This window comes from Chrysemys picta, chromosome 5 (assembly GCF_011386835.1).
Source record: "Chrysemys picta bellii isolate R12L10 chromosome 5, ASM1138683v2, whole genome shotgun sequence".
Taxonomy (NCBI): Eukaryota; Metazoa; Chordata; order Testudines; family Emydidae; genus Chrysemys; species Chrysemys picta.
This window is the reverse complement of record NC_088795.1, coordinates 124,586,393-124,602,190: the sequence shown is the minus strand read 5'-3', so window position 1 is coordinate 124,602,190 and position 15,798 is coordinate 124,586,393. Positions and strand designations below refer to the sequence as shown.

Genomic DNA, 15,798 nt, shown 5'->3' with positions numbered 1-15,798 from the left:
AAACCAGGCAGAGACAGTAGAGTGAGGTGCTTCTACCAAATGGAGGCAAAACATTGGACTTTTGGCAGAGTTCCAAGCCATCTATCTACATTACCTCTACATCTATCTATAGGGAGCACTTTGGTGCCAAAATCTCTCCAGTGAACTGCCTCCATGAGTGCCTGTGAGCATTGTTACCTAGTAGTCTGTTCCAATGCCTGTCCCTGGGAATAAATATTTTTAAAAAGCAAGGAAGGAATCCTGAAAGTTAAAATATACCTAAGCAGCCCACGGCCAACTTCAAGAGAGTCCCTTCTACAGGCGAGAAAACACCTGCCATTAGGTCTATCTTCCTGACAATACCAAGGTAAGGTTCTGGGGAATTCTAATAACTTCATAGCCAAAAAGCTAGAGAATACTCCATTATCCCTGAAAAACTTTGTAGCAGCTAAATAGAATTATAATCAGAATCTTTTCTATATTAAGCCTGCAAATACCAGGAGCAACTGAGTTCTTCACTAGCCTTTTTATTTTTGATAAACAGTATCTACATTGGACAAAAATTCTCTTTAATTTTTGGCACAAGAAAACTAAAATGAGATCATGAAGATTCAGAAAGTGAAGAAAAATGTTTAAGCAGATGACAAGTCTACTGATACAACAATCAATAAACTGTATTCCTATAAACTCTCACTATCATTACTGAAAATAACAAGGATAAAAACCATCAATGTAATAACAGGCCCCCAAGGTTACACACCTGTAAAATGAGAGCATTAAACAGTTGTGCATGGTTTCTTATGTACAATATTTATTTGTAATAAACTTTCTACTTAATATTTTTTTAAATGTAATTTACCGTGTTTCTCATTTTTGCTACAACTTTTTTCTGTTCCTGAGTTCACTTTTTCTTATCCTTCCTACAATAGATTTTGATGTAATTTTTCATTACCATCTCTTTCTATCCAGTTAGTCTTTTCTCTTTCTTGCACTGCACTGTGTGCTCTACCTGAGCCTCCATCATTTGATTTTTTTTTATAGTTTCAACGGATAATATCTATGTTTATTTTTAAGTATTTTTTCTGTTTTATCAATTTAAATTTTCACAGTTGCAGGAAATTAAGGAGGTATAAGAAAAGGGGAGATCAGGATTGTTTAATAACAATAGACGTTGAGATTCAAAAAGTTAAAGCTTCATAACTATTATAACACAAATAGTTAACATCACATGTCAAAATATACAAAGTAAATCCTTAAATCAAACTAAGTTCCCAAGCAGCATTTTTCTTACTTTGCCTATATGTAAATTTCTATTATCGATGGAAATATTTTTTTCATTTGTTCATGTGTGGATGTTGTAATTGATGTTTACCAACATTTACTGAATAAATTCTAATCCTTCCAAGCCTGTCTATATTTTTGGCTTTCCAAGTTCATTCCATTAAATGTCTCTCTACTATGTCATTTTTCCAAGTTATGCCATCAATTTTTCTTACCTTCCCAGCCTTTCATGCATACAGTTAGCCAAATGTACCAGACACATCATAGCCATAGAACTAAACTAAGACAAGCGACACCAATGTCCAGAGGCAATTCCCAAGAATACTTACTAGTAGTCAGCAGAAAGCTGCCTGGAAAGCTGGCTGCCAGCTCTCCTACTGGTTTCCAGATGTTAAATTGCATCAAAAGACAGCTAGAAATACACTAAAAACTTTTTTAATATTACTTTTCCTTACATTATTGCTGTAGGGATGTTATTTGATCATGAATAGCAGTGAGTTCATCCATAAGACATCTCTCTCCATCATATGAAAAAGTTTGAGAATTTCTGAACTAAGTAAACCGGATTGTAAATTTGAATCAAGTTTAAAACTTAAAAACAACAAATAAATACTTACGAGTTTATTATGCTAGCAAATTCTAAACTAGGTATATGTTTAAAAAACCTTTCAGTTCTCACCACAACTTCAGAAGTGGATTGAAGATGCTGCATCTCAGTTCTGGGAACTTTCTCACACAGCATATGGAGCTTTAGTTTTTCGAACAGTACCTATATTAACAAAAATTATATATTTCAAGGTGATGGAAATGTTTGAAAATTGAAACATAATGGAGCATTGCTATTGTGCATCTGGCTTTTAACTCTATAGAAAACAAAAAGCATACTGTAGCAAAGAGGGAACAAAATGGGGAAAAATGGTTAGATATTTGTAAAATTGTTGTTTTTATCAAAAGCAAACAGACTTTTTCTTTAATTTTAAAGATGCCTAAAACAGAGGAGTCAAATGCATTGCTATTGCCATGACCTGGGTGAAACCTTGTTATGGGTTGAGTTAAAACCGCGTTGAGATTGACAAATGTGAACTCACCCTTCAGTTAACATGACAGAAAGAATAAGCCCTCACCTAAGACAAATGGTGCATGGTGAACCTGCATAGGAACTTTCAGCTGAATATTTTTTTGGGGGTGTGTGGTTGTGCGTGTGTGTGAAGGCAGATCACACAGAAAAAGAGAACAGACAAGAACAGAAAGAAATGGAAAGACAAGAAAGCCAGTTTGGAGGTTGGAAGCACGGTGTGATGCTGGAAAAAGCTAGTGAAAGAGCATTTGGATCTGGTGTTGGCTAACGAGGCTTAGGGACTTAAGCTAAGAAATCGCTCCTTTGTTCTTGGTTCCTTCTGCATTCAGAGACACAGGACTTTGTACACAGGGCCGGCTCTGGCTTTTTTGCCGCCCTAGGCAAAAAAGCCACCCGCTGTCCCCCCTCCCACCCAGCGCGGCAGGGGAGGGCGCCGAGCCCGGCCGCGGGCCTGCAATCCCCGACCGGCCAGAGCGCCGGGAGGAGGGCGGAGAGCCCGGCTGGGGCTCTCCACTCTCCCCGGAGGCCAAAGCGCCGGGAGCAGGGCGGAGACCCTGTCTGGGGCTATCTACTCTCCCCGGCGGCCAGAGCGCTGGGAGCAGGGCGGCGAGCCCGGCCGGGGCCCCGCTCTCCCCGACCGGCCGGAGCGCCGGGGGGAGGGCGGCGAGCCCACTGCGGCTCTGCTCTCCCCGGCGGCCAGAGCGCCGCAGGGAGGGCGGCGAGCCCAGTCGCGGCCCCACTCTCGGGCCGGAGCGCCCCGCCGCGCTGCCCCCCTCCAGGCGCCGCCCCAAGCACATGCCTGGTGGGCTGGTGCCTGGAGCCGGCCCTGTTTGTACATTCCTTGTTAAAAAATAAACAAGACTTCATCAAAGAAAATACCAGACTCCATCAGTTTCTTCTTCCAGCTGGAACATCCCCAGGGCCCCAAACTTTGCTCAGGTCAAGAAGGGGCAACGCTATGTTTGTGAGAAAGCTGATGACATATCCTCCATTATCATCAGAAAATTATATTACTAGTACTATAAGGACAAGATTTCCAAAGTTTTGAGCATTACTGCTTTATAATCCCTCTCCATGAATAATATTTTTAGTGTTAATAATTTAAAGAAAAGTAGCAATCTAAACAGTACCTCTCTCAGCTGACTACTGCTGGTCAATAGGAATTGTTGTCCAGCAGCTCGATGGGCTTCCTGCTCAAGCTCTTTCAATCGCAACTATAAAATTGGTACATCATAATTATTCCACTTGCACTACTTTGTTCAATTTACAGTCTAATTTAACAAGCATTCAGGACTATTTTTACTTACTTGCAATTTGATCACTGTATGTGTCACCATTGTTGGCTATCTATGTTTAGTTTAACATAATTATTAATGATTTGGAAAGGGGCTGAGTAATGCTTAGTGAGTAGCAAAATTAGCAGTGGACCAAGTTATTTAGGTTAGTCAGGACCAGAAAGGACTGTGAAGAAATTTAGAGATTTACACCGTCTAGGTGAATGGGAAACATGATAGCAAATGAAGTTCAGTGTTGATAAATGCAAAGGAATGTACATTGGAGGGAAAAATTAAAACTACTCACGCACTTTACAAATTTCTAAATTAGTTGTATCAACTCAGGAAAAGGACCTGGGCATTATTATGTGGACTGCTCAGTGAAGACCTCTGCTGAATGTGCAGTTGCAGTCAAAAAAGTAAACAAGATTTTAGGATGCATAAGAAATGAGATGGAGAATAATACAGAAAATATTACAATTCCATTATATGAATCAATGGTGTGGCCGAATCCACAATACTCTGTTGCAGCACTTATCACCTCATCTAAAAAAGGATATTACAGAATTAGAACATGCTCACAGAAGGGCAATAAAAATGATCAATGTAATGGAAAAACTCTCATATGAAGAAATTGAAAAAAAACTGGAATTGTTTACCTTAGAAAGAAGATAAATGGGAGGGGACGAGATAAAGTATATGAAATAATGAATAGAATAAAGAAGGTAGATCAGGAACCAGGGCCAGCTTTAGAACCTGCGGGGCCCGATTCGAATACCCAGCGGCAGTCCAGGTGTTCAGCGGCACTTCGGCGGCAGTCCAGGTGTTCGCTCCGCGTCTTCCGCGGCACTGAAGGACCCCCCCGCCGCCGAAGACCCCGGAGCGGACCGCTGCCAGGGTGAGTAAAAGAAATTAAAAAGGCGCCTAAGGCGCGGGGCCCAATTCCGGGGAATCGGAGACTTCAAGACTAATCTCCACCCTTCAACTCAAGCCACAGAAAAGTTCTTCTAAAGCTGTAAAAACTCTTCAACCATGCATTATTAGCATTAAAACAACAACTTTAAATTATATTGCCTAACCTTAAGGCAAATATATGTTTAAGTCCCTGTGATGGGGTGTTCACCCCACATTTGCCTTGAAAGGGTTAATGCAGACTGAGAAGGGGACTAATTAACCCAACGGGCCATAGCTAGAGGAATCAGATGGCTAAGCAATCCCCTGACTGAATGAGGAAGCCCAGCTGAGGGAGAAAGAGCTGGGCTAGGATAATAAAGTCAGGAAATTGGCAGCAGAGGGGGACTGCTGGGAATGTCAACAGTCACTCCCTGGGAGAAGGGAGATGCATCTGGGCTGGCAAACCCAGAGGGGGGAAACCAGGAAGGTAGGACAGGGATCAGGGAAAGGCCATAAGGTCTCAAAGGGATTGGTAACTGGTTGAAAGATAGGAAACAAAGAGTAGGAATAAATCGTCAGTTTTCAGACTGGAGAGAGGTAATTAGTGGGGTTCCCCAATGGTCTGTACTGGGCCCAGTCCTATTCAACATATTCATAAATGATCTAGAAAAAGGGGTAATCAGTAAGATGGCAAAATTTACAGATTATACAAAACTGCTCAAGATAGTTAAGTCCCAGGCAGACTGCGAAGAGCTACAAAAGGATCTCTCAAAACTGGGTGACTGGGCAACAAAATGGCAGATTAAATTCAATATTGATAAATGCAAAGTAATGCACATTGGAAAACATAATCCCAACTATACATATAAAATGATGGGGTCTAAATTAGCTGTTACCACTCAAGAAAGAGATCTTAGGAGTCATTGTGGATAGTCCTCTGAAAACATCCACTCATTGTGCAACGCAGTCAAAAAAGCAAATAGAATGTTGGAAATCATTAAGAAAGGGATAGATAATAAGACATAAAATATCATATTGCCTCTGTACAAATCCATGGTATGCCCACATCTTGAATATTGTGTGATGTGGTTGTCCCATCTCAAAATAGATATATTGGAAAGGTTCAGAAAAGGGAACAAAAATGATTAGGGGCATGGAATGGCTTCCATATGAGGAGAGATTGATAAGACTGGGACTTTTCAGCTTGGAAAAGAGACAAGTAAGGGGGGATATGATTGAGGTCAATAAAATCATGACTTGTGTGGAGAAAGTATAAGGAAGTGTTATTTACTGCTTCTCATAACACAAGAACTAGGGGTCATCAAATGAAATTAATAGGCAGCAGATTTAAAACAAAAGGAAGTATTTCTTCACACAACGCACAGTCAACCTGTGGAACTCTTTGTCAGAGGATGTTGTGAAGGCCAAGACTATAACAGGGTTAAAAAAAGAACTAGATAAATGTATGGAGGATAGGACCATCAATGGCTATTAGCCAGGATGGGCAGGGATGGTGTCTCTAGCCTCTGTTTGTCAGAAGCTGGGAATGGGTGACAAGGAATGGATCACTGGATGATTACCTGTTCCGTTCATTCCCTCTGGAGCACCTGGCATTGGCCACTGTCGGAAGACAGAATACTGGGCTAGATGAATCTCTGGTCTGACCCAGTAAGGCTGTTCATATGTTCACCCAATAGACACTGAGCCCTTTTCCCTACCTATCAGCTTACAATTATGTCTGAAAGCCAGACAGACATAATTCCCATTACTCCTGTGAACTTCTGCATCAGACTACAGTGTAACAGTAGTCTGCATACCCAGATATTGGGCAGGGTGGGGGAGGAGCAGTGAGCCTGATACAGAGCACAGTGAAAGCTTCTGCGTAGGACAAAAGCCCCAGCAAACACTCCCTCACAGTGAGAAGGCAAAAGAACAAGAATTTATACCCTTATTTTTACACCTCTTGCTCGTTAACAATATACGTTGCTGCCTTATGAAGGGGACACTTGCTTTTTGGAACTTGGAGTCTCTGGAGTCTGCAACACTTGCCCAAAAGAAAGCTGTGAGGAGTTTTCCTCTCCCTGGGAATCCTCATACATCAAGCCTTCCTACAGTGGAGTCATTGCTTTGGGTGGTGGTCTAGGACTCTGCATGCCTAAATGATTCAGAGCCCATTGTGCTGGCAAAGGAAGGGTCAGCAGCTTGCAGCAGGAAGACATAACTTGATCTCTGAAGCTCCTCAAAGCTCCCTATAGAAACTCTTAGACTTAGCCTGACCTTTGCAGGGCTTTACTGCTGCTATGGTGGGAGGCAGAGGGAACCCACAAGAGAGGTGGCTGCACTGGAGAAACCAGAGGGCTAGAAACTCAAAACTCCAGTGATTCCTCAATTCTTGAGAGAGAAAGCAAAGGGAGAAATTGAAAGGAAGTCACCACTGCATTAAAACAAGCAAAAATTACAATTATACAACAAAGTGGTGAGGAGAAATTGAACCACCAACTTGTTCCACTGCCAGAGGCAGAAATTCTAGTGGCTTGAGTTGAAGGGTAGGGCTTAGTCCTGGAACCTCCAGCAACAACACTGGACCACCTCCAAATTCCACAGGCGTTACCCATTTGTGATGAATGTGGAGAGAAGCTATATGACAGAATATCCCACATCTGCCCACTGCAGGGATTTTACACCTTCCTCTGAAATATCTGGTACTGATCACTGTCAGACAGGATACTGGACCAGCTGGATCTCAGGTCTGATCCAGTATAAGGTCTACCAACTCTTGCGATTTTCTCACAAGTAACATGCTTTTGGCTGAGACTGGAGTCAGTCTCACTATGATGCAAGAAGCGCCAGCCTTCTAGCAAATTTCAGTCCTGACTGGGAGGAAAAACCCTCTGACTGGCTGCCATCACCCACTTCCCCACCCTCCAATCAGAGCTGCTGCAGGAGTTAGCCATGTCTCTCTTTCCCCTTCCCTCGGGTGCCCGGGGAATCTAATTTTGGAGAGGTAGAGGAGAGGGAGCAGCTGAGGCCATTCTCACAGGAGAGGAGGTGGGGAGGAAAGAGGAGAAACATCCTGGCAGCTCAGGATGGTTCTGCTCCCTCTTCCCCTTGCCCCTCCTGTGAACTCTGGGTCAGTCTACTCCTTAATATTCCCCCATCCTCTCACCTTCCTGGCTGCAACACCAGCCTAGTAAGAGGGGAATAAGGGGGGTAGGAAAGGCCCTGTGGACGGACGGACGGACACACACTAGGTTTGAGAGAGGGCGCTGAAAAACCTGAGGCTTCAGAAGAAACCGAGGTGAGATCAGGGAGCAGAACTGATGTGGGGAATGAAGGGCAGAATTAATTGCTCAACTGCAGGGGATGGGCAGATGTGAGGGTGGGAGATTTAATAAACTAGAATGTTGTGGTTTTGGGGAGAAGCTGGAACTCTGCACCCTCGGGCAACAAGAGCTAAAATCACTGTCATTCATTAATTTGGGAGAGTTGTCAACACTAAGTGTCACACACCTACAGTACGGTTGGGCAAGGGGAATTCAAAAAATCAAAGACTAAAACACACAATATTTATTTTTAAATCTCATGATTTTGGAAGACGGGGGTTGACATGATTTTTTTTTTTAATTTTGGAGATGGCAATACTGCAGTATGGCAATTCCTATGTGGAGGTAAACCTATGAAAATACTTGTTTTGGTGGTCAAATCTGACCCTATAAGGCTTTGTTATACCGTCTTCCAAAAGTATTACTTCAAAAGCAGGAATACTAAAAGATAAGAACAAAGATAGGAACAAAGAGGTCTGGTGAATGGACACTCAAATCAGAAAACCAATTTACACATAAAACAATAAACTGTCTGACTTATAAAGGGTTTTGGTAAATAGGTCTATGTCTTGCTTTTATAAATAAATTTAAAGTTATCCCAATTTTAAGTTAACTCATCATTAGTTACAATATATCAGAGGACCCAAAATTATATTTGAACTTTCAGATAACAAAAGTCTATGGGCTACAAGACTGTTAATTGTAGAACATATTACAAAGTCAAAATGGAAATGAACATGAAATAATTTTCTAACTATAATCTTGTCCTCTCCCTGTCAATGGGGGATGGGTCCTTACATTATATCAGTGGTTCCCAAACTTGTTCCGCCGCTTGTGCAGGGAAAGCCCCTCGCGGGCCGGGCCAGCGGCTTTCCCTGTACAAGCGGTGGAACAAGTTTGGGAACTACTGAACTATATGTTGCACAATTTCAAAAAAGGAAATACAATAGTTTACCCCTAGAATCTCTGATGTTCTTTTTAGTTCTTCTTTATTCACATGTATTTTATGGGTTTCCATCACTGTAAATATAAGTATATAACTGAGAACAAAATACAATTTTGAAAAAACCTTAGAGGCATCAATACTATATTCAAACCATAATATTAAAAGATAGTGTTGTATAATGGACTAAGCACCACCTTGGGAACCAGGAATTCCTGGGTTCTACTCCCAGTTTTTCCATTGACTTGCAATGTGACCCTGAGTAAGTCACAAGGGACAAATTAAACTTGGGTGCAAAGTTCAGAATTAGGCACCTATGCCCATATTTAAGTACCCAGAAAAATGGCTTGATTTTCAGAGGTACGCTTTTCTAGGTACCTAAATATGGATTTGAGTGCCTATCTTTAGGCACCCAAGTTTGACAGTTTTGATCTTAAGCTCTGTTTCTCCACCTGTAAAATGAGGAAAATAGCATTAGAGAAGTGTTGTGAGGATGACATGATGATTATATAGCACTTTAAAGGTGCAACGTTCTATTTAACTATTAAGCATTATAAATCATACTAGAAAATGCTGTCTGAAAAAAAATGGTGAACAACCTTATTTTTCACTCATCTTCTCACCTGCCAAAATTTTTATCAAGGGAAGCTCCAAAGTGCAAAAGAGTTTCCACAAGCCTTGAACCTGTAAGGCAGAACACAATCTTTTCAGTATAAACTTATTTTAATTATGAAATTGTGCCAGAGTGTGATACTGTTATTCACCATGAGTACTATGTGACTCCACAAGTAGTACTATTAAGTAAATGGGACCACATGTGGAGTGAAGTACTACTCTGTGTGAATAACAGGATTACAATCTGGGCCATAAACATGTAGTCCTGCTGGGAGAGGTACAATAATGCTAATGATGAGCACATGTGCCTCATTCTTCTAAGTGATATATAAAGAGAAATACTCATTGTAATGCAAGTTCATATTCATGCTGAGATATTTATATGCACAGATAATAGCATAGAGAGTACACTTATAAAGTTTGTGGATGATACCAAACTCGGAGGAGTTGCAAATGCTTGGAGGATAGTATTAAAATTCAAAATGATCTGGACAAACTGGAGAAATGGTCTGAAAGTATATAGGATGAAATTCAATAAGGACAAATGCAAAGTACTCCACTTAGGAAGGAACAATCAGTTGCACACATACAAAATGGGAAATGACTGCCTAGGATGGGAGTCATAGTGGATCACAAGCTAAATATGAGTCAACAGTGTAACACTGTTGGGGGAAAAAAAAGAAATATCATTTTGGGATGTATTAGCAGGAGCGTTGTAAGTAAGACATAAGAAGTAATTTTCCCACTCTACTCCACACTGATTAGGCCTCAACTGGAGTAGTGTGTCCAGTTCTGGGTGCCACATTTCAGGAAAGATGTGGACAAATTGGAGAAAGTCCAGAGAAGAGCTACACGATTATTAAAGGTCTAGAAAACAGTCTTTTTAAGGGAAGATTGAAAAAACTGGGTTTGTTTAGTCTGGAGAAGAGAAGACTGAGAGGGGACATGATAATAGTTTTCAAGTATATAAAAGGTTGTTACAAGGCATTGGTGCACCTCAGTCCCTCCTATTCTCTGCCTATGGCACACAGTAGTTTAGACTCCTGATAATTTGGTCTAATTTCAGTTGTTGGGCTTGGGGTGTGCTGGTGGCTGGATGGTGCTGATGGCCTGGATATACAGGAGGTCAGACTATATGATCTGGTGAACCCTTCTGGCTTTAAATTCTATGGTTATGTCTATACAGCAGCTGGGAGCATCCCCCCCAGCATAGATGGAGAGACTCACTCTAGCCAGAGAGCTAAAAATAGCAGTGAGGATGTTATGGCACTAGCTGCAGCTTGGACTAGCCGTCTGAGCTCAGACACAGGGTCAGGTGGGTTTGGGCTCAGATAGCTACCCTGAGTCACCACCCATGCCGCAACATCCTCGCTGCTATTTTAAGTGCGCTATCTCAAACAGAACTCATGCGCATCTGTTTAACCAGGTGGAAGGCAACTGCAGTGTAGATACACACTATGATTTGGAAACAGCCTTCAGTAGCTCTCACTACTTCAGTATTTGTGTGAACCCCATTTAGCACACATGACCCTAAATCATGGGAGCGCCTCTGTTACAGAAAACAGCACCGCTGATGGATTCAGTGTCTCATAATATTTAATATATGAGGCCTTCTTGTCTTTTTCCATATATAGACTCTGACTTTACTTTTAATTGACGGTAAATCACAAATGTTTTTTTCATTCACCATATTACTATGTAGGTAAAATTTTTTGTTATGATATTTTGCTACAAAAAACTTACCTGTAATTCACCAGCCAGCTCCATCATTATACTGTAAAGTATCTTCAAGTTTAGAACCAAGTTCTGGTGCTGATTTAAAAAAAAAAACCAAGAATACTCAATTACTAATATAAAACTGGTAAGATTATTACTTCAATACTAAGCGACTAACCAACATGAAAGCATTTTTCCTTGTGCATCTACTGATGCTAACTCTTGCATATCTAGTAATAGTCTTAGACACACCAGAAGAGTCATTCCAAAGCTGTGTAGAAACTCTTACAATATGATTAGTAACAATAGTGCCAGTCAGTGAACTACATACAGTAGGCTATTGGCCCACAAATTGTAGACATAAAATAAATGTTGTCCTTTGGTTACTGGAATCATATCAGGGATGGCAGAATTGTGGGAGACGCTGCTAGCAGAAAGGAGATTATCAGGTAAGGCATTTCATTCTGTAGCCCAGCGTCTCAATTATACGATGATTGGGAAGTAACGAGCAATGAATTATAGAAAGAAAGGACAAAAAAACCCAGACTGAAACAGAGAAAACTCTGTTTGAAAATACATGGCAAGTTATTTTTGTATCGTCACATGCAGTACCTTCATTCCAAAAGAGGCCTCTGCAGAGGACAGAAAATCCATCTTACAATGTTTGATAAAGCTGTTGACAGAAGACCAGGTTGGTGCCCTTCAGATATTCTCAGTTGAGACATACATCCTTTCTGCCCATCATATTGCTAGAGATCTCAGAGGTCTTCAGAAATAGGTGAACTTGATGCCATGTATGTCTCCATTATGCATAACTTCATCCATCTGGCCAGTGATAGTAGAATGCCAAAAGGCTTTAGCACTTTGGGTGAAAGGATACAAACAAGGAGCTTGATCTTCTCATCAATTCACTGCACTTGAGGTAGCTCTTAAGTGCTCTACATATATCCAGAATATGCCACAGCTTTTCTGTAGGACACTGGGGTTTTGGACAGAATAATGGGAGGATCTCTTCCTGTGTGGTATGGAAAGAGAAATCTCACCTTTGGTAAGAAAGATTCTGGAGTCCTTGGAACCAACTTGTCATCATGGAACACAGTGTGTTCCTGTATGGATAGAGGTGCCAACTCAGACTTGTCATGCTAACATAATAGTGACCAAGAAGCATGTTTCGATATATAAAAAACAATGGCATAAAAGTTGTTAAGGGTTCAAACGGATGGGTGCTTAGGGCTTTTAGTGCAAGTGGTAAATCCCACTTAGGAAAGACTGACCTGACGGCAGGTTTAGACAGTCTGACGGCTCTGAGAAATCATGAGACTTGCAAATTTTCAGTTAAGGAGTCTGACACATGACTCACTATGGTGCTGGGCTGTAGCTCCTTGTCTATATTGTCCTGAAGAAAATCCAGAATAGATGGAATTCCAGGATCCTTGGGATTTCTGTTTGCTTGACTGCAGGAGTTTAACCATGACCATATGGAGGAGTAGGCCTTTAATGCTAAAGTCTGTCTGGAGGCCAGTAGAGTGTTGACCATCTTGGAGGATAAAATGACTGCTTGTGCTTCCCCCTCAATAGCCATGCAATCATATGGATTTCAATTACAACTCAAAATACGAAGTGTACAGTTCTCACTTTATATTATAATTATTACAAATATTTGCACTGTAAAGAAGATAAAAGAAATTGTATTTTTCAATTTACCTCATACAAGTACTGTAGTGCAACCTCTATCATACAAGTGCAACTTACAAATGTAGAATCTTTTTCACATAACTGCACTCAAAAATAAAGCAATGTAAAACTTTAGAACCTAGAAGTCCACTCAGTCCTACTTCCTGTTCAGCCAATCGCTAAAACAAACAAGTTTGTTTACATTTATGGGAGATAATACTGCCCACTTCTTATATACAATGTCACCTGAAAGTGAGAACAGGCGTTCACATGGCACTGTTGTAGCCAGCGTTGCAACGTATTTAATGTACCAGGTATGCTAAGCATTCATATGCCCCTTCATGCTTCAGCCACCAATCCAGAGGACATGCTTCCATGCTGATGATGGGTTCTGCTCAACAACAATCCAAAGCAGTGCAGACTAATGCACGTTCATTTTAATCATCTGAGTCAGAGGCCACCAACAGAAGGTTTTTATTTTTTGGTGGTTTGGGTTCTGTAGTTTCTGCATTGGCTAGCCTCCCCGAGTACAAATCCACCTGAACCGGTGGGTACATACTCAAGGAGGCTAGCCCTCGCAGCCACTCAACATTGCCCATGCTACTGTGTCTACACTGTTATTTTTAGCACATTAGCGTGAGTAGAGCTAGTGTGAGTATGTCTACATGAGCTGGGAATCACACCCCTAGGTCCAAGTGTAGAGATAGCCTTAGTGTCTTTCATCTCTTCTACAGCATCACCCATTGTTTTAAGTAAACGGATCTTTCCTCCTTAAAATGAAGATCGTCATTCTGTGAACGAGCCTTCACAGACAGACAAAAAGTTTTTAACCATGAAAAGTAGTTCGGGGTAACTGTTGTCACCTCATCCCTTGCAGAAGTGTCCAGTATTTTTAATTAGGTGATCTACACAGTTAATTTCCATTAAAACCAATGGCGCTGATCATCAGATTACGTTGTAGAGCTTTAAAGTTTGAGAGGCTGTGTGGGTGGGCTTGGTTGAAGAGGAGAAAATTACTTGCCATTCTGGCATGGAATTTATGAAAACTCTTCTCAGTAAATCTAGTTGGATGTAAAATGTTTCCCCTCTGTTGACTGCTTGACTATACTAAAGTTAAGATTAAATAAAATTAGGTAGGGTAGGATAAAATTAACAATCTATTATCACTTCCTACTCCTAACCACCAAAATAAGGGAGCTGTGGGAAATACCACAAGATGTGCCGGTACTTATCTCATTTACCCTTTTTATTTCTTATTTCCTTCTCTTGCTTGGCTCTACTCTGTATTTTCTCTCCGTCTCTCAATATTTTTCACTACAATTTTAACATTTTTCTTCTTTTTGTGGAAAGAGGAGAATCCCTTGCCCATTTTTCCTTCCCCCTTCCTGGGAGTATTTTCCATTTTCAATTACCTCTCCTCTTTTCACATTTTCATTTTCTTATACTCCACTCTCTTTCTTAAATGAAATTCTCATACTGTACATCCCATTCCCATGCCCAGTGTTCTCTCCACATTATTTTCTTCCTTATTGTTAACTTACCATACTCCCCCAATTTCTTATTGCCCTTCTTCTTCTTCCTGGATGTTCTCTCGTCTACTTGCTGCGTTCTTTTACTAACCTGCCCACTTTTTCCTCCTGTGACACACTACTTGATTATTTCATTCCTCCCTTTGCTTACACTATACTGCTTCATTCCCTCTATGTGTGCCATGGGATAGAGAGTGAAATGCAGCAGTGATTCACGTGGAATGACATAGTACAGAAGCAGTCACAAGCAAGGGAGGGGATTGGCACAGAAGACAAAGAAGAGTAAGTAACATAGTAGCTAGAACGTGGAAACCCTCAGAAGGCAACAAGACAGCTACACAATATATAGGAGGAAGTAGAGGAAAATTGCCATTCTGACTGAGCATGCATGCACCTTGCAGGGCAAGAATATACTTTTTAAAAATGAGTGCTTTAGGATACCTAATAAGAACTTCAAGACATATCTATTACTGCACATTCAATCTTAATGGTCCACTAATTTCAGTGAAGAATTTCTACACCATCAGTCAATAAAATTCCTCAGATAAGCTAGATGTTTTGGAATTTTTTAAAGCATTCTTACAGGGTATACAAGAGACAAGACTGTTTTAGTGATATCAAAAGTAACACTTCATTTAGACTGGACACAGATTGAGATCTGAATAGTTCTCCCTAACTCTCTAAACTCCCAGAATAATTAACACATCCTGTGAAGCCTAGTGTCTCCAAACTGGGTCTCAAATTTTTGATGAGACTACACTGTTGTGGCCCAAAATATGAACCCCCAAACCCTTGGCTACATAATATTGTTCATGAAACAATTTTACCAGCAGAATCATGATTTCTGTGGAACATTTCTATTGCAGCAGGGCTAACAATTAAGAATTCTATTTTTTAAAAAAAGCTTCCTTAAACAGACAAAACATTTCTATTTTTCTTCTTTCATATTGCTGGTGTAGAGCAGCAACTACAATTTCACCTGAAGTTGATTGAGCCAAAATGGCTACATCAGGAGTAGCAGAATTTAAGGCAGTAATGCCTCCTTCATATTTATAAATTGGGTAGTAGGTAGTGATATGTTCGATGGTCTGTCATGGGGAACCACACTCGCACACCGGGGAATCCTTGATTTTCCATTTGTGCATTATATATCTGCATCTACCATGGCTGGTTCAAATTTGGTTCAGAGTTGACCAAGATGACCATGGAAGATCAAACCCAGGAACCTTCTGCGTGGGATCTGGCACACGGTGCTTATTTTTAAGTCTTGTTTAGCCCGATCTGCTTTCCACGCCTCCTTCTGATCATAGCCTGATTGCATGAGGGTAAACAAATGTTCCCAGAAAGGCTTGCGGGACTTAACACGTTGCGGGGAGGGGGGGTTGTCAAGGTCTTGGTGAATAAGAAGACATCTGTTTCCCGGATTCGCTGAGCTTTGCGGAATGTTGCGGCAGTTCAGCATATCGGCAAGGGAGCGATATTAGACAGGACA

At 41.0% G+C, this 15,798-nt stretch overlaps 1 protein-coding gene across 1 annotated transcript in view; it reads right to left on the bottom strand.

Annotated features, from left to right (window-relative positions):
- POLN (DNA polymerase nu) overlaps positions 1–15,798 on the bottom strand; it is a 241,213-nt gene that overhangs the window by 161,657 nt on the left and 63,758 nt on the right. The window contains exons 9-13 of the mRNA XM_065598521.1: positions 11,150–11,199; positions 9,396–9,475; positions 8,785–8,849; positions 3,469–3,552; positions 1,940–2,029 (exon numbers count right to left, since the gene is read on the bottom strand). Of these exons, the coding sequence (XP_065454593.1) occupies positions 1,940–2,029; positions 3,469–3,552; positions 8,785–8,849; positions 9,396–9,475; positions 11,150–11,199 (369 nt within the window). The remainder of the gene's footprint in view (positions 1–1,939; positions 2,030–3,468; positions 3,553–8,784; positions 8,850–9,395; positions 9,476–11,149; positions 11,200–15,798) is intronic.